General features: G+C 56.6%; 1 protein-coding gene across 25 annotated transcripts in view; it reads left to right on the top strand.

Annotated features, from left to right (window-relative positions):
* Window positions 1-3547: 3547 nt before the first annotated feature.
* DGKZ (diacylglycerol kinase zeta) overlaps window positions 3548-26696 on the top strand; it is a 32544-nt gene continuing 9395 nt past the window's right edge. For 3 of the 25 annotated variants that reach the window (XM_060159294.1, XM_060159293.1, XM_060159296.1), the window contains exons 1-5: window positions 22841-23868; window positions 24165-24273; window positions 24569-24664; window positions 24984-25061; window positions 26270-26326. In XM_060159294.1, coding sequence (XP_060015277.1) covers window positions 22859-23868; window positions 24165-24273; window positions 24569-24664; window positions 24984-25061; window positions 26270-26326 — 1350 coding nt within the window. In that variant the 5' untranslated portion in view covers window positions 22841-22858. Of the gene's footprint in view, window positions 3739-5752; window positions 6007-7642; window positions 7698-18095; window positions 23869-24164; window positions 24274-24568; window positions 24665-24983; window positions 25062-26269; window positions 26327-26696 lie in introns of those variants that run through there. The other 22 variants (XM_060159290.1, XM_060159291.1, XM_060159292.1 and 19 more) reach the window with 17 other exon arrangements.

Here is a 26696-nt window from a genome sequence, read left to right as displayed (position 1 = left end):
GTGGGAAAGGGTCCCCAGCCCCTCCTCCAGATTTCCTCCCACACGTGACTTTAATGAGGCTACCCAGAAGGAGCCTAATCAAATTTCCATCTGTCACTAGCCAGCAGCACCTGCAACCCAGCTCAGGTACATCTGTCTCCTCTGTGGGGGTAGAGGCCCAGAACCTGGGCAGGGGCCAAGGTCAGCAGGTGCTTTTCGGCTCTAGGTTGCTCCCAAGGGCCCCCAGCAGGTACCTGGATCACAGGCTTAGTTGCTGGGAAGGGACATGGGCTCCCAAAGTCCCTCATGTCTCACCACAGCCACTCATGTGAACGGGAAGCCAGCCCCCCTCCCTCTGCTCTGCTTGCTGGACAGCTATATTCAGCTCATTTCGACTTTCATATAGAAGTTACTAAGCACGTACTGTGCACCCGCACAGAGCTAGGAGCTACACTGGGTTCAAGACTCTTGTAAGGAGACAAGACTCATACGCATAAAAGGTCACATAATAGAGGAATATTTGGGGGGAACAAAGGGGAGTGTCAGAGACACATCAGTGGGATGGGAGTGCTGGCTCTGGAGCAGCATTCGACACTTAGTAGGTATTGATATTTATAAAATATTTGTCATATGAATGAATGAGTGAGTGAAAACCTGGAGATCAGGGAAGGAGATTCAAATGAAACTGTCAGAGCTAGACAAGATCTTAGAAATCATCTGATCCAACTCAGAGATGTTAAGTGATTTGCCCAGCATCACACAGCAAGGGCTGGGGTTTGAACCAACTCTTTCCACCTTCCCACTTTTGCTCTTTGGGCTGGGGTTTTGAAAGATGGAGATTTTGATTGGTCAATCTTTATGGGCAGACAGGGCAAGGAGAGCGGCATAAGCAGAATGAAATGGCAGGGGTGAGGGCAGCATGTTAAAAGAAGTGTGAAGAAAGAGGGAAGAAATGTTTATTGAGTACTTACTGTGAGGCAGGCACCAGCATGGTGTGAGCTGAGAGAAAATCTCTGCAGGGAAAGCTTGGACGAAGAGGCAAAAAAGAAAGGAACCAGAACACGAGGAGTCTTGAAGGTCAGGCCAAGGAGGTTGGCTTGGCTGGCTGTGAGAGCAGTGGCTGTCCAGATCGTGGGTTAAGTGTTTGGTGCCCTGGTACATTTCTTTTCCCCAGCTCCCACTTGCTCATCCAGGCCACAGAAAGTAGAACACCTCACCCTCTGGGGCCTCAAAAAAGCCCAGAATAATTTTCTTACCCAGATTCCTCTTCCTGTGTGTATCTGGGTGGATTCTGAGGGGTCCCCAGCTCCCCAGTGGGGGCACACGTTGTCCTAGGAACTGCCGCGGGCATCCTCCCCAGCCCTGTGCACCTGTCCCTTCCAGCCTTGTCCTCCCCACCCCACCTGCAAAGTACTGACAGCTTCAGTGAGTACAAGCCCAGGGGGACTGTGGTCCCACAGCTAGGACTGCTCTGCCTCTCAGAGCCTCCAGCCTGCCCAGCTTCCCCTCCAGGCGTCACATTTCCTGCTCCCTGCTACTCCAGGGCTGCCAGAAGCCTCAGACTGAAAACAAGCCCAGCCCCATTTCCTCTGTTTAACTGTTCAAGCTACTTGCAAAATCCCTAGGAGAGGAGGACAGGGCCCTGCAACAGCCTCCTTCTAGAATAGACCTTGGCCTGGCTGGCAGAGTCTCTGCTGGGCCACAGCACACAGGACCTGCCTTGAGGCAGGGTGATGGGCTGGAGGGAGAGCCACTGGGAAAGGGGCTGCCAAGCTTCAGCGGCATCACCTGGCTATGTCCCCAATCCTAGAGGGGCAATAGGATGTCTCGTTTACGGGCACAGACTCTGGGGTGAAATTCTTATTTCTACCAGTTACAGGCTGGGTAACCTTGGACAAATGAGCTTAGCCACTCTGTGCCTCAGTTTCTCCATCTGTAAAAGGAGGAAAATAACAAGATCTATGCCATAGGGTTGTCACGAGAATTCAAAGGTTTCTGGCACAGAAATGTCCAAGGAATATTAGCTATTTTTATTATTACCAAGTATTAATTAGTCATGACATAGCATGATTTATTAAGCAAATAGTTATTGAGAAATATTATGTTCCAGTCATAAGGGACACAAAGGTGATTACAGCACCAGATGGAGGTTTCTAAGGGCTGGGATGGCATCGTGTACATTCCTGTGTCTGCAGGTTCTGTAGCGTAAACGTTTATTGAACTGAACTGAACTGAATTGAACTGACACCCTTTATGTCCTCGAGAAATTTACAATCTTTCTGGGGTAACAAACACATACAGAACTAAAGAACTAATTATAGAGCAGCATGACTAAAGAGTGCTTAAGGAAGGTATGATTTCCATCCCAGAACCAACCCTGATAATAAAGAGCGAGCGTACGCCTTACTATTTATTTACCAAATCCTCACGATGGCCTCAAAGTCCACCCAGTGTGGCCTTTTTGCTATTCTTTCGACACATCAAGTACATTCCTACTCAAAGGGCCTTTGCTCTTACTGTTCCTTCCACCTGGACTGCTGTTCTCCCAGACTGTCACATAATTTGCTCTCTCAATTCATTCGGGTCTGTTGTCACATGTCACCTCAGGAGGCCTTCCCCAGTCCCCCTAACCTAAGTAACATCGCTGTCATCATCCTCCTCCCCCTTCGCCTTGGCTTTATTTTTCTCTATAGCTCATCTCATCTCATTACCGGACATTATTTCATATATTATTTGTTTAGAATAGAATCTAAGCAACATAATATTAGAGCGCTGGTTCCTTGCACACTGCTATCTAGTCTGATACAGTGCCTGATGCACAGATAGAAGGCACTCAATAAATATTTATTGAATGAATTCATTTGTAGACCCTTTCGCCTCTCATTTAATCCTCCTAAAACTCCACAAGCTCAGTTATTACTGTTGCCCCCTTCCATGTTACAGATGAGAAAACTGAGGCTCAGAAAGGCTCCCTGACACACATATTCACCGGTTTATCTGTTTGTAGCCTACCTTACTCCGAAAAGGATTTCAGGTGACCTGGAGAGGTAAACCTCTCTGACCTGATCCAGGGTGCACAGCTGGTAAGTGGCAGAAACAGGACGTGCGCCCACATCTTCTAGCTCCATTCTGGTTACTCTCTCCACTCCGCCACTGTCCGTGTGTTAGACGGTGTGGTGCTCACAGAGCTGAGAGGAGAGAGAGCTGTGTGTGGGCTGGGCACGGTCCCAGTGCACCCAGAGGTTGTGAGGGAGCAGGAGACCTCAGCAGGACCAAGAGGTGAAGATCGGAGCAGTTAGGTGGAGAGGAAGGTCAGACTGGGGCCCAGGTTCAGATTCCAGCCTGGGCAGGCCTGCTGGCTGCCTGACAGCCTCTGACTTGGTGCTGTCTCCTGGCTGCTGGGCTGGGCTTGTCCTCACCTGCCTCTTGCCCTCCGGGGCAGCTCCTCTTCCCAGCCAGCCTCCTGCCCTGACCAGCGGAAGGCGCCTACGAGGCCTATGGTCCTCGACGGGGCAGCCGGCCGGCCTCTCGCAGGGCCCCCTGGTCAGGAAGTGCCGAAAGAGGAAGAGAGTCGCCGGGCAGGATGAGCACACTGGGGGCCGGCCACAGTACCGGGGGAGGCTGCGATGAGGCTGCGGCTCTGGGCCCCGTGGAGGCTCTGGAGACAGAAGAAGGAGAGCGGCCCGGCGCACTGAGGCAGATGTGGCGCTACCGCTCCTGGGACGTGCCACAGATCCCAGCTGAGGCCCCCCAGTCACAGTAGGTACTTGGGTGGCCGGAGAATGAGCACAGGGACCTCTGGCCCTCAGTCCCTCCATGAGTCTTTTATCTGGGGTTGGGGGAGAGACAGAAGTGGGGTTACGCCCCTCCCTGTGTCCAGTGGCTCTGCAGAGGCGCAGAAAAGGGCAAAGGGGTTCTTGGCAGGGTGAGAAGGGCTCTGTTGTTTGAATTGCTGGGGCAGTGTGGTGGGGCCTGAGCTTGCAGAAGGCTAGGAGTCGAGGGAGCTAACCGCGGGGGGGGTCTGGGCAGAGAAGTCCCCACAGGAGTGTGGCATTGGGTGCCTTGTGCAGACTCAGTGGGGTCTTCAGTAGCCTCTGGTCTCCTCCCTCAGAGCTTGGTGTCAGAAGCATTGGGAAACTTTCCCAAAGGGACCCACGCACCCCAGGAGGACCGTGTCCGGCCCACTTGCAGATTTCACTACCACCCTGGCACCTGCAGCTGCTGGGAGGGCTGGTGCCCCATTCCCCTGGTCTCCAGGCCTAGAGGAAACTTGAAGGAAGCTGGGAGAAGGTTCTGAGCTTCTAGATGCTGGCTATTTTTTTAAAACGGCAGGCTTGCCCACATGTCACAGCTCCCAGCACTGGCTATGTGTGGCAGGCTGAGGCTGGAAAAGGGGCTGCCAGAACCCCAGAGAGGGTGAAAGTGAAGTGACACAGGATGTGGCTTTGCAGAGAGGAGTGCTAACAGAAACAGCAGGCAGCTGATATGGGCATCAGGGTGGCCGGGTTTGGAGGGAGAAGACCCATACTCTCCAGCTTCCTGGCCTCCTTTTGTCAGCCCTGCAGGGGCTATCAGAGGCTGCCCCCAAGCTGCTGATTCTCAAGCACGTGTACTGGCTGTGCCGCCACAGGCGACTGCTCTGGTTCCACTTGCCGTCCTCATCTCTTGAGGGGGACAACCTTTGCTGCCCATGGGGGTGTGTTTGTGTGTGGCTGCGAGGTATATTTCTGGGTGGGTGAGGTATATGTAAGAGGGATGTGGCAACATGTAACCATTGTCCTGGGTTATATTTGGGTATAGGAGAAAGACGTATATGTTCACTGAGGGCATGGATGTTGGGGAATGAGAGTGTGGTCCTTGCTTTTGTGTATGTATTTATGAGTATGTAAGAGGTGTGCAGGTGATTCCTGTAGTGTAAGAGATTTACAGGTTCCGTTGGATATTGTGTTGGGAAAGTGCTACGTGTTAGGAGTGTGAAAGGATTAGAAACAGCTTTGGATTTAGAAAGATGAATTTGAATGAGAAACGTGTTGTTAGTGTGTGTGAGGGTCACTAAGTGACTTTGGTCCTGGTATACATTTCTGAGTGTGAGAGGCTGGTGTGGGAAGTGTTAGTTTGTGTAATGAGTGAGCATAATTGTGTGAGAAGCGTGTCTGTTCTGTACGTATGGGGAGCACTGTGTGACTTTTGTTCCCGAGGGCGTGATTTGGGAGAGCGAAGAGGGTAGGAGTGGAGATTGTATGAGTGGCTGTGACGGGCACAGGGTGTGCGAGAGAGGTGTCTATTCCTTGTAGATGTGGGAGGGGAGGTGGTGATAGCCACCCTCGCGAGTGTTCACTTGTGAGTATGTAGGTTGTTTGGTGCGGGGAGACGGGGCTAAGAGGGAGAAAAAAGGTTGCGTGTGCCTGGGTGCACGCGGGGCGGCTGTGTCGGGCTGGAGATTCTATTCTGATCCCGGAGGCGGACCAGCTGGGGTTGTGGGCGGGGCTCGGTTGCCCCGCCCCCTCTCGACCCCCCGCCCCCTCTGGCGGCCCAGGCGGGTTGCAGCTCGGTCGGCGGCCGGCAGAGGGCGCGGCGGGCCGGTGCCACCGCGTAGCCGAGGGGGCGTGCTCGGCGGCGGGCAGGCAGCGGCCCGGCCAGCTATGCGGGGTCCTGCGGCCGCAGCTGGCGGCATTTCCTGGAGCGGCGACTGCGGCTGCTTCCCCAGCACCTGGGCGTGGAGCGCGGGGGCGCGCGGCGCGGGCCGGGCGGAGCGAGCGCGCGCCGTGGCCGCGGCGGGCGGCGAGGAGCCGGCTTGCTAAGCCCCGGCCGCCGGCCCGGCATGGGCGTCTTCCGCGGGCCCGCCGCCGGCCGGGGCTAGGGCCGGATGGAGCCGCGGGACGGCAGCCCCGAGGCCCGGAGCAGCGACTCCGAGTCGGCCTCCGCCTCGTCCAGCGGCTGCGAGCGCGACGCCGGTCCCGAGCCGGACAAGGCGCCCCGGCGTCTCAGCAAGCGGCGTTTCCCAGGACTGCGTCTCTTCGGGCACAGGTGAGCGCGGCGGCGGCGGCGGGAGGCATCCCTCGGCCACCTGGTACTGACACCGAGCGGGGTGTTCCCGGGCACCTGCGATCCGGGTTGTCTTGGCGTTGGCTCTGCGTGGGGGTCATCCCCCAGCATCCGGGCACTGGCACCGAGTGGGGGTCATTCCCTGGCACCGGCAGCTTAGCGCGCCTTCTCTGTGGTACCGAGGCAGGGGCGGCTTCCAACTCTCCAGCAGGGAGACAGAATTACCTAAACCCCTGGCACCAGCAGGTAGGTCCCCCATGACTGGTCACGATCCCCTTCTTGGCACTGATGGAACAGGGCCCCCTCTGAGCCTCCTGGCCCCAGGGAGGTGGGCGGTCACGTCGCCACTCTGGTCCTCGGTGTGGCCGGGTTGCCTACCACCACTGCGTGACATCCGCAGAACATGGCCTCGTTGATACTACTGTTAACGACCCATGCCTGTCCCGGAGCACTGGTCACAGACCTAATCGCTCAGCATTTTCAGCTTCTCCTTGGAGTTGGGGGTTCCTGGCCACCTGTTTTACAATGCTCTTAATTAGCAGGGAGACCTCAACCTCTGCTCTGCTAGGCAGTAGGCATATCTCCCCCTACCCGCGTCTAGCCCTGCTGGGAAAGGGATCGGGTGCTGACTCTTCAAGCTCTATCTTGGCCTCTCCCCCAGCACGCCAAATGTCACCATATTGTGCCTGTGACGGGGCTTTGACCAGGACTCTGGTGAGGAACTGTGGGGAGGGTGTGGAAAGATTGAGTGCAGGCAACCCGTGGCATGTGTGCTGGTGTTGGCTGGGAGCCGCTTCCTGCCAGTGCAGCTCTGGTGGAAGGTGAGGGGAGATGGAGCCCCATGAGGACTCCACCTGGCTCCCTGGACTTCTCCCTGACTTACCCTGTCCTTCTACAGTGGCCACGGAGCTTGCAGCCTGTCAGCTCAGGACCCCAGAGCCAACTCAGACTGGACTCTGACCGCTTGGAGTCTGCCTAGGGCCTCCCTCTCACTTTTCTTCAGTTGTCCAGGCTTCATGGCAATTGGCCCCCTGAGCTTTGCCCTGTCCCTTCCCAGGGTTGACCTCACCCACCAATAACAGGGGTCGTTTTTTTCTGTACAAGTTGGCATCCCTGTAATGCTGACCTGTGCCCCCTGCCTGCCCTACCCTAAGCAGGGCCCTGCTCTTTGTGCCTGCTCTGTGTTGCCACGCACAAAGATCTGGATCCTCACACTGGCAGATGGAGCTCTGTAGGCCCTTGTGAAACCAGGCAGGCTTCAATGCCACATAAAACGGGGCAGGGAACAAAGCTTCTCGTACCTCTGTTTTGTCACCCACAGCCCTGCCTGCCGGAGCAGTTTACACCCAGCTCTGCAGGATGTAGCCTCCAGTGTTCACAGGCTTGTGAGGGGGAGGGAGGGGCTCCGCCAGAGGCTTCCTGTCCCTGCCCACAGGGTACCAAGTGTCGGGCTCTTCTGACCTCTGGCTGTTGCCCCTTGTGAAGGGCACAGGTTTGTGTGTGTAGCAGTGAACCTCAGACACATTCAGGAGGAAGGATAAGAAGTAAGAGAACAGCAAGTACCTTTACATAATTCTCTAAAATAATCAGGACAGATGTTATTTCTCCATTTTTATAGACGAGAAGAACACAGGCTTAAAGAGATGAGTAGTTTGCCCAGAGTCACGTAGCAGGTAAGAGGCAGAGATAGAGTTTGAACTCTAGTCTGATTCCAAAACCCACATCCTTTTCTCTATACCAGGTTCCCAAACAGAACATCACAGTGACCTCGGGTGCTTTAGGAACTACAGATTCCTAGATCTTACCCTTGGCATGTCTGACTCATCAGGTCTGGAGATGGGGCTGGGCTTTTTTTTTTTTTTTTAATTTATTTTTGGCTGCGTTGGGTCTTCGTTGCTGCACACAGGCTTTCTCTAGTTGCAGCGAGCCGGAGCTCTTCTTTGCAGTGCGCGGGCTTCTCATTGCGGTGGCTTCTCTTGTTGAGGAGCACGGGCTCTAGGCACGCGGGCTTCAGTAGTTGTGGCTCGCCGGCTCTAGAGCTCAGGCTCAGTAGTTGTGGCGCACGGGCTTAGTTGCTCCACAGCATGTGGGATCTTCCCTGACCAGGGCTCCAACCCATGTCCCCTGCATTGGCAGGCAGATTCTTAACCGCTGCGCCACCTGGGAAGCCCCTTTTATTTTTTTAAATTATTTTATTTGTTTATTTTATTTTTGGCTGCGTTGGGTCTTCGTTGCTGTGCATGGGCTTTCTCTAGTTACGCCGAGCGGGGGCTCCTCTTCGTTGCAGTGCACAGGCTTCTCATTGCGGTGGCTTTTCTTGTGGCAGAGCATAGGCTCTAGGTGCGCAGGCCTCAGTAGCTTTGGCTCTCAGGCTCAGTAGTTGTGGCCCGCGGGCTCTAGAGCACAGGCTCAGTAGTTGTGGCGCACGGGCTTAGTTGCTCCGCGGCATGTGGGATCTTCCCGGACCAGGGCTCGAACCCATGTTCCCTGCACTGGCAAGCAGATTCTTAACCACTGCGCCACCAGGGAAGTCCCAGGGCTGGGCATTTTATAAAGCTTCCCAAGTGTTTCTAAGGTGCTACCAAGTTTGAGAACCACAGTATTACATTCACTCTGGGGATGGTAAGTGATCTGACAGGATGCCTTAATGAGAAGAAAATCAAACAGCACCTCCGGGAGTGTGTAAGGAGTCTCCCCTGCATAGTTGTATTGTGCTGGGGCATTGGGGCACACAGAAATGAATGTATTTGGAAAACCCAGTAGAGTCAGGGAGAGGGCAGCTTCCCCCTGACAAGCCTGGGCGTTTGGAGAATCAGATGTCCACGGGGCTGATCTGCCTCCCCTTGCTTTGACTGGAGGCTGGGGGGACAGATATTTGGAATAGTGCACCGCCTTGGCACCATCCCTTTAATGCTGTTTACTTGGTCCTGCCACCTTTGCGAGTTGCCAGTCTCAAAACTCCCCAGTGCCCCAGCTGAACCTAGCCCTCCGTCTTTCCCCAGGCTCCAAGCTCATTCTCAGTCCGGCTCTTGCTGCTCACTGGGCATCCACCCTCTGAATTTACCCCTTCCTGCTCCCCTCCCCCACCCAGCCATACACACTTCAGGCCTTGGGGCTGAGGGACCTGCAAGGCAAACAGACAGTGGCTGGAAGGGAGGATAACAAATAGATTGGTCATGGCTGCGGAAGCTGTATTGAGACTTCTGCATTCGGATCTTGGCTCAGTGGTAGAGTTCTAGAATCGACTAGCACTCTCTGCTGTGGGCTTGGGAGGTGTAGTGATGGTACATGGGCCGCATGTTTGCCATTCCTGGTCTGGTCTGGTAGAACGGTCTGTGAATGGCAGCCTCTTTGGCATCTTCCTTAAAGAGGCTTTTTCTTAAAGCCCACTGCAGCCTCCCACATCTGGTTCACCCTCTGGACTCTGGGGAGCAGTTTGCCGTCTCCCCTTTTTTATTTAGCCCAGTAAGACACACGGCTGAGCCATGCTCCTCCCCAGCTCCATTCCACCTCGCCTGTCCTTGCTGGGGAAACGTCAGCCACTCCCACATGAGGAGGTGTAGGTTCTACCCTCCCCAGGGCATCTGGGTTTCCTCTGTCCTTACCGTTCAGATTCTATTGGCCTTGAGGGGTGGTCAGTCAGAAGTGGGAGGGAAGTTGACTCTGCCTCCTCCTGCTCTTCCAGGGCCCACCTGGAGAGGACCCCCTCACCCTCTGGCCCTGTCCATCACGCAGCTTGTGGATTAACTGGCTTTGCACCCCAGCGGCATCAGAAATTACCAGCACTTCACACATCTAGACAGAAGGCACCTCAGCCTGCAGAGCCCCTGGGAGCCTAAGCGTTGGCTCTGCCACCCCTGCCCTTCATTAGTGCTTAAAGTCATTCATTCCTAGAGGGCAGAAAACGCACCTGTGGGACAAGTTTGAGACAGTAGGTCCCATTTAGAGGTGATGCCACGCGGGGCCAGGTGTCCTGAAGTCCAGGATGGCAGAGCGTCCCCGCCGGGCAGCCTGAGCAGAAGCAGTGCCGGTTTGGGTTGATTTTGCAATGATCCGGAAGGGACGTGTTGAGGGATGCCCCACGTTCGGAGGCAAGAATCTGGGCTGTGGTGCCGGGATGTCTGGGGGCAAAAGGTGCCTCTTTGAGTGGTTTGTCTTGCTCAGGCTAATTCTGGGAGCTGCCCAGGTGGCCAAGGGAGGCAGGTGTAAGCCAGAGTCCCTGGGTTCCCGCAGGTTTGGGAAGAAAAAGGGGCCTCGGTGACTGAGCCGTGCATCGGCTCACCTCGCTCTGCCTGTTGCCCACGCGACATGGCCTGCCAGCGTGGAGCCGGCCAGGCCGGGACCTGGGTCGGGAGCCCGCGGTCTTCCCTCTGCTGCCACACACCCGCCAGCGGCTCCGGCTTACAGGCCGGGGGGGGGGCGGGCAGCTCGTCATTTTTTCTCCGTGCTGTCCTCCGAAAAGGTCAAGTCTCAGGATGTGGAGCCGCCCGGGACTCTCACTTGGCAAAAGAGAGCACGAGAGTGGGTGTCCTCCCAGGCAAGGACGGAGGAAGGACTGAGTGACCCTGGGAGAGGGAGAAACAGGCCTGCCTCTGCCGCTTCCTAGAGCCCTCTCCAGAATTCACCAGTCGCCCCCCGAGCAGAGGGGGAGCCGAGTGGGCATGCTGGCCCCGAGGCTTGGCCTGTGCTGGTCCCTAGGAGAAGCAGAGGTTGGATCCCTGTCCCCCGACAAAGGCGAGAGAGTTTCCAGGTCCAGGAGCTGACTGGAAACTTGACCTGCAGTGTCGCTAGAGCGACACAAGGGGGCGACAGCTGCCACAGTGGGGCCGTGAGAGGGGAGAGTCCCTTTGCTGCCGTCCGTCCACTTGTACCACAGGCCTGCTGTGAGTGGACCCGCACAGACCCCCGCTGCTGAGCTACCTGATACTCTGGGTGCGGCAGAAGGCAGGCTGGGCGTGAGCTTCCACATCACCTGGCCCGACCCCTCCCCCTCTCTGAAGATTGAGGTCCAGTGCATTGACCTGGACTGGGCTGAGGTCTCACAGCTAACTAGGGGTTATCTGGGACTTCAGTGCCAGTCCCCTAACTTCAGCAGCGTGTCAGTTTGTACCACATCACAGGATCCCAAAGGCTTCCCTGCTTTCGGAGAAATCCTCATCCGGCACCTTCCGACCTGCCCTCCGCCTCCCCTCCCCGCTGCCACCACCTGAGTAATTCTCTAGGTCGGCATGGGGGGCGGGGCAGCGTGGGCGGGAGGGGGCAAGCCCTGCCCCTGCATCCAGGCTCACCGTCTCCCCTCACTCCTGGGCGAGATTAGCAGGGTGCGCCTCTGGGTGATGCTAGGCACTCGTTTCTTGCCCCCCTGAACTGCTTCCCCTGTGCTTCACGTGTGGGAGCCCCTGATGCCCTTAGGATATCATCCTCACATGGGGCTGCCGTGTGGCTTCTCAGCACCGGGCCTGCCGGGCACTCCAGTCACAGGTGGGAGTCTTGGAAGGCAGTTTCAGGTGGAAGAGGGCAGGCCAGAGCAGTGACCAGGTGCCCTTGAGGAGCTATCATTCTGCCGTCTCTCCTCATCTGCCCCCTTCCTCAGCTGAGACGCCAGAGGCATGGTTAGGTGGTGCAGAGCAGGTTTGATGAGACCGAGGGCTCTGTGGCCCAGGTAGAGGAGGGAGGGGCCGAGGAGGTGAGCACTCCCACCTGCCGCCCCTCTTACACTCATCTGGATGCAGGGGATGTGCTAGCTCATCTCTCTCTGGCCATCAACGGTGGCCAGAAGCTTGTCAATCCATCAATTTCATGTAATCCTCTGAACAATCTTGTAGTTGATTTTATTCCCATTTTACAGATGAGACACCAAGGCTCAGCGAGGTCAGGGGCCTGGCCCAGGATCATGCAGCTTACGCTGGAGCCCAAACCCAAGTATCTTTTCATAACGCCAGGCTGCCCTACTTACTATCACTCCTTTCTTCTATTCTTCTATTTTCCCATCACCAAACTGGTAGAGCCTAAGAAGGGGTTTAAGTGCTTGAACCCCTTGAAATTGAGAGATCTTTATCTTGTGTGGGAGTAGAGTGAGGCCCTTGAAATGATCTGTGCCCCAACCCCAAGGGAGAACTGCCACCAGGATCCTAGCCCCAGGGGGAGCAAGGCTGAGCGGGGTGGGGTGGGGAGACCCTTGGGTAGGGAGACTCGGGTTGTAAGGAGGATGTCATGTGGCTCCCTGGCTGGATCTGGAGTGGAGGAGCAAGTCTGGGACCTTTCATCTTGCTTTCAAAGTGCAGGGAGCAGACGACTCAAGGGACGTGTTCACAGGAGCTCCAGATATCACCCTGGAGTCAGTGGGGGGCCTGTGGCCTGGGGGGAGGTGTTAAGGAGGAGAACACAGCGCACGGGGCCTCACGGTGAGAGGTCTGAAGAGAGAGGGAGGGCCCCCGAGCTCTCTCCCTCCACTGTAGAGACCTCCCCGCTGCTTGCACCTGGCCTAGCGCCAGTTCAGAGCTCCCACATAGAGGCCTCTCCCCTGCCAGGGCTGAACCAAAATAGCTGTCTAGGAGCCTGGGCCGTGCCGCCCACGCCGCAGCATCTCGCGGGTTAACAGCTTGCCTGTCTCTCCGCCCCCCTTCCCCAGCTAGCTGACATTTTACTGGGGCGGGGGTGGTTGTGAAAGGGGGCCCCAGCCCACGCAGACACCCCACTGACGCAACCTGTCAGCCACTCGCCCTCCTCTGAAAGGCATCCTTTCGGGTGAGACCTTCCTTCCGGCTCCACAGATATGGGGTTCCTACCAGGAGACAGTGTAAGGAATACTTGGGGCTCCAAGGGGTAAGGGGGAATGCTGCTCCTGGCAGATGCCACTGCTGAAATCCACCCATGGAAGACCCAGGGCCACCCCCCCCCCCCGAAGCTGTTCTCCCTCTGGGGGCCTTTTTTTTTTTAATACTTAAAAATCTTTTGAAAAGCATTAAGTATTTGCCCTGAGGCAAGTATACAGAATAACGTTAACACCTACCACTTAGCTTGGTCAGATCTTACCATTATGTCATATTTGCCTTAGACAGAGATGGAGGCCTCCTTGTCTCCCTCCCCAGGAGAAACGACAGTCCTGATTTGGGTGTTTACATTCTCGTGCCTGTTTTAAGATTTTTTTTTCCTGTGTATGTATGCATCCACAGTAACACATAGTACTGTTTTGTATGGCTTTGCCCTTGAGTTAAATGGTGTATTGTACGTATTCTGAATTTAGGTTTTTCCCTCCATGTTGTTTCAGAGATTTAACTGTCTTGAAACACGAGCAGTAGTGTGAAGCCATTTTAACTGCCATACACCATTCCTTTTTGTAACTGTTGACGGACATTTAGGTTGTTGGTAGTTTTTTTGCCATTGCAAGTAATCCTTCAGAGACTGCGCTGGGACACGGCTCCTCGTGGGTTCTGTCCACCAGTGCTTGGTTACAGAGCAGTGTATCTTCAGCTTAGATAGTTGTAGCCAAGTTGTGCACTAAAGTGGTTGTCCTAATTTTTAGGCCTCTGGAGTTATTTTTCTGTCTTTAAAGTTTTGGTAAACTGAGGAATGGGTTACCATGAACACTTTCTCTTTCAAGCCCGCAATACCCCATGAGGAAGACAAGGTGGTATTATCCCCATTAATCCGATGAGGAAATTGAGGCCCAGCCAGGGTAAGAGACTCAGCTTGAGGTTGCGTATCCGGTCAGAGGCAGGACACCTCTGGACCTTTGAGTCCAAATCCTCGGAAAGCACCTTTGACCCCTGTGACCTCTCAGGAAGATTGGAGGCACATTTTCTGTCTTCGAGGCAGGAAAAAAAAAAAAAAAAAACCCTGTGTGGAGTGCATGAAGCCTGGGAGGCCGAGTGGGGCCCTGGGGGCTGACAGCTGATTCTAAGAAGATCTTCTAGTAGATGGAGGACGGAGCAACTTGGTCAGAAGAGTCAGAGGGGGAGTTAAATTTTGAATGAGGGATAAGGGGGAATGCTGCTCCTGGCAGATGGGGAATGGGAGCCTGCTGCAGACACAGGAGAAGGCAGCAAGAGGGACCAGTCACAAGAGAAGAGGGACGTGGGGGCCAGCAGGGGCTTCGTAACGCTCCCAGCAAGGTGTTGCGAGACTCAGAGGGAGACATATCGGCATTCCCATCAGGGATGGATTTCACTATGTGCCTCTGAGACACAGGAGCTCAGCCCACACGAGCAACTTGTCCACCCAAGGCTGGCAGGAAGGCCTCCAGAACTGGCCAGCCACTGGGTCACTGCGCTGGCCCACAGCCCTTTGCTCTCAGCGTGATCCTTGAGGCTGAGCCTGGACCATTCACCTTTCCCTCCATTCACTCTTCAAACCACATCCAGCACTTCTAGACCCTGGGGATGCAATTATGAGTAACACATGATCCCAGGGGCGCACGGTCTGGTGGGGGATACCAAGCTGCAAACCAGCGCTGATGGCCCAGAACAACCAAGAGAGGGCCTGAGCGTGGGAGCAGCTAATGCCCAGGAGAGGAGGCTGGGGAGAACTTTCCGGCAGAGCCGATATCTGAGCCAGCTCTGAAAATATGAGAGGAAAAAGATGAAGGAGCAGAAGAAGAGAATGGTGTTCCAGGCAGAGAGACGGTCAGGTGCCACGCACACAGGCAGGAAGAGACCCCTGTGCGTTGCTTGACAGACGCATCTAGAGGTAGAGTGAGGGATTGAGAGCACAGACCCGGAGCAGACTCCTAGGTTGGAATCCCAGCTCTGCCACTTACTAGCTGCGTGATCACAGGCAAGTTGTTTAATCTCTCTGTGCCTCGGTTTTCTGATGTATAAATTGGGGATAATACTACTATTACATTTTATGAATAAAAAAAGTTAGTATTTGTAAAACACTTAGGACGGTGTCTGGCACAGAGTGAGTTATGTATTTGTCAAGTAAAATGTAAAAAGTATGAAAGCGAGATGGGAGAGGAGGCCGAGAAGCCTGTTGACTGCCAGGCCCAGGTCTCTGCATTCTGTTCCCTGACAGTAGAGAGCCATTGAAGGATACATGGACACTTTAGGATGAATTCTGGTGGCAGTAGGAGGATGGTTCGGCGGGGAGGCTCTAAAGGCATGAGCCATCATTAATTCCACAGACATTTCTCCAAGGCCTACCAGGAGCCAGACCCTGAGACAGGGACTCAGGATACAAGGAGAGAGAGACTGGGGATGTTTCAGCAAGGAGCTCAGAGCTGGGGTCCTGGCCTGCCCCCCACCCCACGGCATCTGAGGCAACCGCTCCTCTCCCCTCCTTGCCCACATCTTCACCTGTGACTTCATGTCACCAAACCCTGTTGCCGGGTTTCATAAGGAAAGCCTTGGAGAACGTGGAGTGGGCAGTGGCACCCAGCCCGGAAAGGAGCCTCAGCTGTCACTCTCTGGGTCCTCTGGAGAGGAGGCTGCTGCCATCCCCCTGTGCCCAGCAAAGAGAAGTAGCCTGGGCCTTGTGGTCAGCCCTTGGGTGGGGTACCCGAGGTGGAGGAAGCCCTTCTTCTCCCTTTACGGCTCTGGTCCCTCCCCGACGGAATTCCCTGTTCCTTCCTCCTCAGCCCATCAGCAGTAAACACTGGACTCACTGCCAGGCAACGTGCTGAGCTGCCCAGGTGCACTAGATCTGGCCCCTGGCCCCCCAGGAACTTGTCTGGTGGGTGGGAGGAACGAGGCATATGGATTGGAGAGAATCAGGACTTCCAGGGGTCCCATGGCAGAGGAGCCAGATGGGTGGTGTGGAGTCATCAGTGGGAGTGAGGTACTCTTGGCTGGGGCAGCTGTGAGCAGGTGGGATTTTGATACGAGGTGAGGAAGGAGGCCGGTATTCCAGGCAGAAGGTATGCCATGTGCAAGGACACAGCAGTGAGCTTGGGCTCAGCCAGATTAGGGGGCAGAGAATAAGTTGCCTTGGTTAGCACCAAGGGTTGTATCAAGGCATAGGAAGTTGAGTTAGTGCCACATTGCAGAAGCCACGTTTGCTAGGCTAGAGGATTTAGAATTTATTCTGAATCAGTGGTTCCCAAAGTATGGTCCTGGGGTTGCCCTTGACCCTTTCAGGGGATGGTTGAGGTCAAAACTGTTTTCGTAATAATACTTTCAGAGCTGCCCTAGTTTGTGTCCTTCTCACTGTGTTGATATTTGTACTCATTGTATAAAAGCAACTGTGGGTAAAACTACTGGAGCCTCGGCACGGACAAAGGCAGTGGCCCCAACATAGACTTGTAGCCGTTGTATTCTTCACACTCACAACAAGAAAAATGCAGTAAATATATTAATCTTCTAAAGCCTAAATCCTTGAGTACACTTTTTTAAAAGTTCTGTGTGAAGAAATGTGAAATATACATACAGTACTGTTGCTGCAAACCAAACTATGATGACTGTCTTGAAAAAGCACTTTTGTGACTGAGTTGCGAGCCCTACTCGTCACTTTTTTCTTTTTTTTAAGGAACACCATTTAAACTTGAAAGAACACCTGACGACAGACAGAACGCTTCAGATTTGGATATTTAGCAGACGTTTTCTCAAAAATGAATGAAGTGAGCTTGTCACTTCAAAAACAGTATCAGTATTTGTTGCTATTGATAAAATGTGTTGCTATTGATAAAATTTGAGTGAAAATTACAATTTTGGAAACTTTGTTCCAGTGTGTGGAGATCTGCCTAACTCAGTAAACCAGTATTTTCCAATGACCTATGCTTGATGTTTCAAAATTCAGAATGCAAGACAGACCAGTGAAAAGTTCAGATTCCACGTGGCCACTAACCTTTAAGAAACTACCACTTGTCATATTTGGGTGTAGTAGCAGAGAAGAACACCCAGAATTGCGTGAAAAGGCTATTAAAATGCTCCTTCCTTCTCTAACTGCCAGTGGGACGCAGAATTTTCTTCATGTACTTCAACCGAAACAACATATCACAACAGATTGACTGCAGAGGCAGATGTTAAAATCTAGCTGTCTTCTATTAAGCGAGACATGAGAAATTTGCAAAAATTAAAACATGCCACCCTTCTCACTACTTTTCTGTTTTAGAAGATACAGTTTATTTTTCATAAAAGTATGTTATTTATATTAACAGTTACTGGGTTTATTGTTTTTCAACAAATGAATAAATAGTACTTTAAATATTTCTCAGCTTTAGTTTCTAATATGGTCAGTCTTAATAGCTATAACCCCCATAAACAAAACTGTTTGGGGAGCTTCAATAATTTTTAAGAGTGTAAGGGGGTCCTGGGACCAGGATGTTTGAGAGCTGCCACTCTAGATCCTAGGGGCTAGGAGTGTTAACGGAGGGGTGGCGTTCTAGGCAGGATGGGTGTGACATGGGCTGGCTGGCTTCTGGATCTGACAGGCCCCCTTGGCAGGGCTGGGAAACCCAGGATCAGGAGGCTCCGCTCAGCCACTTGTGAGCTGTGGGCAGTCACGGGCCTCCGTGAGCCTCAGCTGCCCTGGGGGTTCAGCTGGGAGCAAAATGCCCCTTGCACAGGGGAGTTACAAGCCTCCTGTCCGGCAGTGCTTGTGGAAAAGTGCTCAGTAAGTCGTGAAACACGCCACAGATGCTTATTTTTGCAGTTATTTTGTCTGAAGCCGGTGCTTAGCTGTCTCAGCTGCTTTTCTCAGATCCCGGAATACCTGTCCAGTGGGTGCGAGAGGGTGTAGGGTGACCTGCCTCTTCTCCCCCCAACCCTCCCGGAGCTGAGGCAGGGGCTGAGCTGTACCAGGGGCCGCGTGGAGGGGAGGCTACTGAGCTGTTGCTCAGCCAGCCTCTGGGGACTTTGGGAAGAGAAGCCAGGAGGCGAGGCTCGTGCGCGAGTGTGTGCCCGCCCACTGCCTCCTGCTTGCACTGCTGGGAGAGGAAGTGCAGTCACTTACCGATCGGGTTATTTTCATAACGGCCGTCTCAGGCGTGGGGGAGGAGGGTGGCGAGGGGGAGGGGCAGGGGAGCAGCCACAGCAGCTCACTCCCCAAACTAGGACTTGCTCAGCCGGAGGCCGGCCGGGAGCTGGAGCGGGAGCCGGGGCTTGCCTGCCCCCCCGCCCCAGGACCCCAGCCCGCTGGCCCACCTCCTGCCTGCTGCCCTGCCTTCCAGATCAGGTCAAAGGGGCTTGCCTCAACCCTTCCTTGCCTTCTGCTTCCTCCCTCCTGGATCTGTCTGGGTGGGCCTGGGGAGGGGTGGATCAGGGCGGGCCCGGGCACCACCATCCCCAGTCGAGGCTCCTGAAGCTGATGGAAAGGGACCGGCAAAGCGTAGGCCAACCGAGCTCCTGTCTGAGCTCCTGTCCCCGAGCCAGGGCAGGACCCTGTTGAGGTAAACATGACTGGCCTGGTCGCCTCCTTTGCCATGCAGCCCTGGCCCACCTCTCCCCGCCGTGCATTCTGGTTTGGTTTGCTTTGGTTTGGGCAGGATCCTTTTAGTGAACAGAGACCTAGGAACCCTGCCTCACCAGCCCCAGGCAGGCCCCCTTTCCAGCCGTCCCCGTCTCCTCCCCTCCGACCTCAGCCTCAGGGCCGTGGGAGCAAAGCAGCCAGAGGTGGCTTCTGAGCAGCAAGACCCTGGGGAAGCAGCTCCAGGCCCCGACTCTGGGGCTGCTGGAAATGGGGCCACACAGCACCCTTCCCAGCCTGCACCGGGAAGAGGGGCGTGAGGGGCCCTTCCACAGCGTGGAACGGGCACTCTGACTGAATCCCACAGGGCGGCCTGTGTGAGCACCTCTGGAAGCAGAGGGGTCCCCGGCGGCCAGGCCTGGGGCAGAGGGCGTTCATCACAGCAGGAGCAGACACCCAGGCGGCTCTGGCTGCCAGGCTCTGTTCCTCAGGGGGTGGGGGTGGCCATCCTGGGAGCTCCAGCTTCCCCTTCCGGGTTCCCACCCCCACCGTGGGCAGAGACAGACCCCAGGAGGTGACACTATCCACACGCCCTGGTGTCTGCTATAGGCGTAGGCCCTGCCCTGCCCCTCCTCTCTGCCAGCCGCAGTCAGGTACTTTCTACTGTTATCTCATCCGAACCTCCCTTATGTCAAACCTCCTAAATTAGGTCGTTTCATCCCCATTTTTCAGATAAGAAAATTGAGACTCGGAAAGGTTAGTTGGTCAGCCCAGGAAAGCAATGGCAGATATAGGATGCCAAGGCTCATGGGCTTTTCCACTTGAAGCTAACATAGCGTGTGAGACAGTCTGGCCGGGAGGCCAAGAGTCCTGTGCTTCCTAGCCAGTCGCCGATGAAGCTGAGGCACTGGTGTCCGCTCACCCCCGGCAGCTGCCTCAGCTTGGCCACCTGCAGCCCCACTCGGTGCTGTTCACCGGGGTGCATGGCCAGCCACCACTGTGCGTGTCTCCCTGTAGCATTCTTTGTCCTCCCCAGGCTCCCAGCAGCCAGTTGACGGGGCCCGTGAGTCCTTTCCCACTCTGTCCCCTTCGGGTGTGACAGGATTACCCCAGGTCCCCCACTGGGAGGCTGAGGGGCAGCCATTTGTGCTCTGCTGTTGGTGTTAGAGCCCTGTGGGGCGTCCTCCGGTGACCTTTACATGTACCATGTGGTATGTGGAAGGTGACAGAGCGTGAGGTGACAAGAAGCTGCCACTCGGAGCTGTGCTGTGGGGAGAAGCTCCACGCCCAAGCAGGGGAAAGGCTGGGACAGGCCTGAGACCAGGCTGGGCTTCTGAGCAGACCCAGGAAAAGCCTCAGCAGAGATAGGAAGTCAGGAGTCAGGCCACTGCTGACCAGAGGACAGAGGTTTCTATGGAGACGGGAGGAACAGGAAGCATGGGGCCTGGGGGGAGCGTAGAGGAGTGGGTGCCTTAGAGGAGAGCTTGTCATAAGGCGTCAGGTCAGCCAGCTGACTGCCTCCTTGGACCAACAAGGAGACTGAGGCCCGTGAGGGAGGGGCTTTGCACGTGGCCACACAAGGCCAGGCTGGCCTAGCCTGCCCCGCCCCACTCGCAGTGACTGCATCGTCAGGCCCCTGAGGAGACCCCGGGGCAGTGTGTGGGCTCGAACGCGGTAGGGGAGCACCTGTAAGTCGCCCCCGTGTCATGAGGCGGATGTGCGGGCGACCTCATCCTGCCGGCGCCTCTTGTCGTGGGTCTGGGGCAGTAGGCAGGGTCCAGCCCTCACTGCCACCCAGAGAGCAGCTGCCGCACCCCACCCCACCCCGGTGACTGTGGCCTTTTGTTTTCTGGGTGACACTCGCATCAGGCGGTGTGTTCGGCTGACTAATCTCCTCCGGGCTGGGCAGCTGTCACAGGGCGGCCTGACCAGGCGGGCAGGGAAAGCTGACACCCTGGGGCAGTGCTGGCAAGCCAGTGCCCTGGGGCAGTGGGCAGCTGGGCCTTTAGGCTCCTCTTCTGGGTGCAGAGCAGACCCTGCGTCAGGCAGCCCTGGGTTCAGGTCCCAGTCCTGCCGCTGACCAGCCGAGGGATCTTGGAGCACGTTACTGCACCCCTTCAAGCCTGTTTCCTCATCTCTGTAATGGAGCCATCGATCCTGCCTCAGGAGGTGGTGGTAGTGAGGACCAAACGAGATGATAAACGAACGCACTTCGCCCAGGGCCCGTCGCATAGTAGGTGATGGGTAAATGGGACCGCTACTGTCCTTGTTATGGCTCCCTTCCCTCCCCCGCATCCCACCTTAGTCCCAGCTCGTGGCCCAGCAGGGAAGTCCCTGCTCTCTGCCACGTCTCTGGGGCGCGGGCTTTGGGGTTCAGGTAGAGGCAGGTTCCAGCAGCGGCTCCGCACAGACTAGTTGTGCACGTTACCTCCGCAGTCTCCCATGAGGAACGGGGCATGATACAGTATCTATTCTTTAGGGTGCTGTGTTTATTTATTTAAATTTTATTTATTTATTTATTTTTGGCTGCGTCGGGTCTTCGTTGCCCGGCTTTCTCTAGTTGCAGCGAGCAGGGGCTGCTCTTCACTGCGGTGTGCGGGCTTCTCATTGCGGGGGCTTCTCATTGCGGTGTCTTCTCTTGTTGCGGAGCACGGCCTCTAGGCGCGCAGGTTTCAGTAGTTGTGGCTTGCGGGCTACAGAGCTCAGGCTCAGTAGCTGTGGCGCATGGGCTTAGTTGCTCCGTGGCATGTGGGATCTTCCCGGACCGGGGCTCGACCCCGTGTCCCCTGCATTGGCAGGCGGTTTTTTGTTTTTTGCTTCCTCTAGTTCCGGCAAGCAGGGGCCACTCTTCATCGCGGTGTGCGAGCCTCTCACTGTTGCGGCCTCTCTTGTTGCAGAGCACGGTCTCCAGATGCGCAGGCTCAGTACTTGTGGTTCATGGGCCTAGTTGCTCCGCGGCATGTGGGATCCTCCCAGACCAGGGCTCAAACCCGTGTCCCCTGCATAGGCAGGTGGATTCTTAACCACTATGCCACCAGGGAAGTCCCTAGGGTGCTGTGGTTTATAAAATGCTACACATGTTTGCAGAGGGCTTAGAACCGTGCCTGTTACAGGTGGGTGCTCAGTAAACGTAAGCCATGATGGCATTGACTTTAGGAGGAAGCCAAGAGCTCTCCTGCCTTTCTCCCTGTCACCTGCAGAGGCTGGCAGACTGTAAGAGGCAGAGACCCGGAGCTGGGCAGACCCGAGCACTGCTTCCCCAGGCATGGGTGCCTCCGTGTCAGTACCTCCACAGCCATCCAGGGCCCTGCCTGACACTGCCTGCCCGGGCCCACAGGGCAGTAGCAAATCAAGGGTGGGGGTGTTGGATGGGAGGAGTAGGCGCTGGACATGCAGCCCAGCCCCGATTCCTCAGACGCATCATCTTCCACCTTTTGTCCAGGGCTCCCACCCTCTCTCAGAGGCCCTCAGCTAGCAGAAGTATCTCTCCTGTCAGCCCCAGGCAGGTGTCCCATGGCCGTGACTCAGACCTCCCTGTGGCTGCCAGGGCCCAGGAGAGTACTTGATGGCAGGACACAGGTGTCCCTGGGAATTCTGGAGGCGTTGCCCCCCTGAAGCATACCAGGCTTCCTGCCCCTCCCGCACTGTTAGGGGGAGGTGAGGGCGCAGGTGCTCCCAGCCGCCTGTGCGGAAGGGGCGGCAGGGGGTAGGTGAGCTGGCAGAGGAAGCGGAGCCTGTGTTCAGACCAGGTCAAGGGAGGATGGGTGAGCAAGGGTGGTCGCCAAGGCTCCTGCAGGAGGAGCTCTGGGTAGCTTAGTGTCTGGAATTCTCAGCGTTTGGGCTTCGAGCATTGGCCCCCAGGTCAAGGTACAGTTCATGGGCTTCCTCAGCAGCAGAGCTGGAAGGGTTTTCTGACATCATCCAGCATTTTCACACATGGAATGTCCGTATGTGCCTCTTCAGAAAGGTAAGACCAGAAAAGTTCTTACTGTCGGCCCCTCAGAGCAAGAGCACACACACACCCAGAGGCAGAGGCGCTCTCTCGGCTCTCGTGGCTTCCCACACAAAGTCCCCCTGGCGGCTTCTCTCCCTGTGCAGCTGCCTCTCCAGTTTTCGGGGGGCCTTAGTTCCCCGGGGCCTTCAATCCCCAAGGCAGACGTCAGATCCTCTCCATTTCTAGTGCCACTGTCAGCCTGACTGCAAGTCAGGGGGTCGTATCAGGACTGAATTTCTCTTCAGAGAGCCTCGTTTTCTTACCATGGCTTGGTTGGTGCCATGTTCCAGGAGGGGACACCTAAGCCTAACCTGTGTTGGTGGCAAAACAAAGGCCTAAGGAGAGGAAAAGCCTTGCCCTCAGCCCCTCAGCCTGTCTAGGTCAGCTCCAGGCTTCCACCTTCCTTTGTCTTTTCTTTTCCATCAGCTTCAGGCGAGGGACTTGAAGCCCTTTGGGCTAGAGCTTGGTGGATCATGGTGCCTGGACAGGGGATCCCAGATGGGGAGCTGGCAGCCCCTCCTACCCAGCACTCCTGGGGCCGCACAGGGAACAGTGATGAGTGCAGGCTCCCTGCTGGATCCTCTGGCACCCCCAGGCACCCCGTTTATGGAGCTCAGAGGCCACAGACGCCCCCCCCCAATGCCTCCCAAGTGTCCCTTCTCTGCTCAAAGGGCAGCGGCTGTGACGGGGCTCCCGGGCACAGGGTGCGCCGTGGCCTGGCCCAGCTCCTCATGCCCCCGGTCTCCACCCGACAGCCACCCGCCTGCCCCTGCCATGGAGACCTTCTTTAGGAGACACTTCCAGCGGAAGGCGCCAGGCCCTGGAGAGGGGCAGAGGCGGCCCGGCGGCGTGGGGCTGCCCACAGGCAAGGCCCGGCGCCGCTCGCCTGCAGGGCAGGCCTCCTCCTCGCTGGTCCAGCGGCGCCGCTCCAGCGCACAGCTCCAGGGCTGCCTCCTGGGCTGTGGGGTGGGGGCCCCGCGCTCCAGCCGCCGGCGCTCCAGCACCGCGCCCCCCGCCTGCAACCCCCGCTTCACCGTGGATGAGGTGCCTGCCCTGCAGCCTGCCACTGTTGGGGCCCTGCGTCTGGGCGCACCCCTGCTCTTGGCCGGGCTCTTGGGCATGGATGAGGAGGAGGGGGTCCAGGAGGAGGATGTGACAGTTGCGTCGTTGGCGGCCACCCAGCCAGGCACCAAGAGACCGGGGCCATCCCCGCATCGGGGAGCCCTGCCCGTGCTGCCCATTCCCCGCTGGCGCCGGCGCCGGGCCTCCTCCCACCTGCTGCCCGCTGACGTGGTGAAAGACCGCGCCCTCTGGGGCCTGCACGGTTACTACCGGCCCCTCAGCCCGCAGCGGCCCTCAGGCCAGCACCTCAGCCTGGGGGGCCGAAGAGCCTCGGGCACCGCAGCTGGCCCCAGGATGCCTGCCTGCGTGCGCCCGCTGTCCCGCAGACGCCAGGTAGCCCTGCGGCGCAAGTCAGCCGGACCCCAGACCTGGAGTGCCCTGCTTGCGTAGGTATAGCTGCAGCCAGCAGGGCGAGTGGCCTCCGGGGGCTGGCTTGAGGGCCCCCGGCTCGGGAAGAGCTCTGAGCCATGCTCGGAAGCCAAGCAGGACTCTCAGGAGGGCCCAGTCTCCTCGGGGATCCTCTCAGAGTCTTGGGCTGCCTTAGGGCATCCTCTGCCCTCCCTACCGCCATCCCTGTCTTGACCCGGTGTTGAGGTCACGGTGAGGGCAGAGATCCTAGGTGAGGGGAAGGAAGCAGAGTCGCCGAGTGCTCAGCTAGCCTCAGCTATCTCCTTTTCTGTAGGAAAGCCATCACCAAGTCAGGCCTCCAGCACCTGGCACCCCCTCCTCCAGCTCCCGGGGCCCCGCGCAGTGAGCCTGAGCGGCAGATCCGGAGCACTGTGGACTGGAGCGTGAGTGGCCGGGAGCTGCAAGGGGCAAATGAGGACCAGTCCCCGCCAGGCTCAGGGCCACAGGAGCAGTCGGGTTGAGGGTACTGTGGGCAGCTGCGAGAAGAGCCCGTGGGCCTATGGGGTCAGGGCAGACCTGGCATGGCCACGTTTGAGCCAAGCCTTAAAGCCAAGGGACAGTGGGGAAAACAGGATGGAGCAAAGTAGATTGTGGCAGCTGGAGCAGGTTTGTATTGGGAGAGGGAGGGTTGGTCGGGCAGGGCAGGGGTGCACTAAGCGTGCTCATCCTGTGGTCTAGGAGTCAGCGACGTATGGGGAGCACATCTGGTTTGAGACCAACGTGTCCGGGGACTTCTGCTATGTTGGAGAGCAGTACTGTGTAGCCAAGATGCTGGTGAGTGAGCTCTGTGCAGCACACTGCCCCCTGGTGGTGGAGCCAGGTCTAGAAGCCTGTAGGCCGACTCCCGTGGGGCTGACAGGCTGCTGCCCTTCCAGGGGAAGGCAGAAACAAGGCTCTCACCTAAGCACCCCTGCGGTGGGCTGCCCGAGGATGGTGAGAGGAATGGGGCTGTGTCCTGATGCCAGGGCTGGGGCTTCCCGGTGCACACAGTGGGCAGCTGTGCTGGGGCAGGTGCGAGGAGTTCTCTGCCTGCCCTGGGGCAGCATCCCGGGTGGAGTTACCTAGTGCCTCAGGGGCCCTCTCTTTCCTGCAGCAGAAATCAGTGTCACGGAGGAAGTGTGCAGCGTGCAAGATTGTGGTGCACACCCCCTGCATTGAACAGCTAGAGAAGGTGAGTGTGGTTGCTCAGGCTCTCCGGCCCCTCCCCTTTGGGTGCTAAAGCCCTCCCAGTGCACACACGTGTGTATCTGTACACGCATTTTCATGTTACACAAACATCACCTGCCGGGGGTACCCCAGTGTGCGTAGTGGTGAAGAGCCAAGGACCCTGGAGCTGAGGTGCCTCCATTTGCATCCTGGCTCCTCCTCTATTTGTTACTGTGACCCCACTGCCCAGAACAAGCCTGGCACAGAGTGGGGCTTGTAGACTATTACTCAACCAGATGAAGTAATGAATGATGACCGAGACACCATTTTATCAGTTCCCAAACTAACACTTAGGAGGGGCCATGCCTTGCTGAAGCTGTGCAACTCAGCTGTGTCAGGGCCAGTCCTGTGCGGCCCTGAAGCCTGGCTCAGTCCCCTCCACGCTGCCACTGTAAAGACCTTTCCCCAAGGACCACTGTCCACAGTGTGTCTGCAGCTGGGGGCACGTCTGGGCCGCGTGCTTCCAGGGAGGGAGGTGGAAGGAATGCTGGGCGGGTGGGTCCAGGCAGAGGGTGGGAGGGCTGCCATGGCCCATCAGGGCTCCCCAGGCAGCAGAAACCCAGACCAGCATAAGAGAAATCCCGTAGGACTAGCAATGGTATGAACAAGGCTAACACGGACTGCTTCCCCGACCCCCCAACTCGTAGTGTGAGGTTTCCCTACAATTCTGCTAAGGCTGAAGCAGGGACAGTTAGGAGAAGAGAAACCAGTGTAGCCCCAGGCACTATAGACCCATCACACCACCCCCTAAGGTAAAAATCAAACCAGGATTTCACAAAGGAGCTAACCATCTCCAGGGACCAGTCAGCAAGCTAGGACTGGGTTGCCGGCATGTGCCTGAGTTGGGAGTGCTGGAGGGTGAGGAAAGGTATAGGAGGGGTAAGCCTTGGTGCTGTTTCAGTGGGGGAGACGGATACAGAGCTTGCTGTCTCCCTCATCCCAGAACACTGGGCAGAGGAAGGAAGGATTCCTTCTGGCTAGTGGAGAGGAGCGGGGGTGTAGGAGGGCTTCTGAGAAGAGGTGTCTCACGTTCTCAGGGCTCCCAGGATGACTGGGGGCTATCCCTACCTCGCACGGATGCCTCTGAGTGACACTTTCCTGAAGGGGGTGGCCATATGCCTGACCCCACGAAGGGAGGTTCTGATGTTTTGGTGATCATTTCATGTTTCACAGATAAATTTCCGCTGCAAGCCATCCTTCCGTGAATCAGGCTCCAGGAACGTCCGTGAGGTAAGCTCCCAGGGTAGTGAGGGCCCCAGGTTTCCTGAGTGGACCTCTCTGCAGTGTCTTCAGAGTGTCACCAGGGGCTCAGCTCCTTCTAGGCGGCTCTGGGGCCCAGGGAGGTACAGGGCTGAGGCTCTGAGGGTCTCAAAGGGGAAGGCCCGGTTGGCCCTGCCTGCAGATGGGGTAGGGCACTGCCTACCTCTTGTGCCTCCCAGTTCTCTCTGTACTTCCTCTGAGCCCCGACCTCCGGGCCACGGGGAGAAGTCTTCAGCCCCTTCTCACACACAGGACTGCAGAGAGCATCCTGCAGCCCCTGCCCCTCACTGTTGATATATTGAGGGGCACAGGCCACGTTCAAAGCTTCCACCCCTCACTT

The sequence above is a fragment of the Lagenorhynchus albirostris genome, chromosome 9, assembly GCF_949774975.1.
Source record: "Lagenorhynchus albirostris chromosome 9, mLagAlb1.1, whole genome shotgun sequence".
NCBI classification, from domain to species: domain Eukaryota; kingdom Metazoa; phylum Chordata; class Mammalia; order Artiodactyla; family Delphinidae; genus Lagenorhynchus; species Lagenorhynchus albirostris.
The sequence above is the reverse complement of the archived record's forward strand: the minus strand, read 5'-3'. Positions and strand labels throughout refer to the sequence as shown.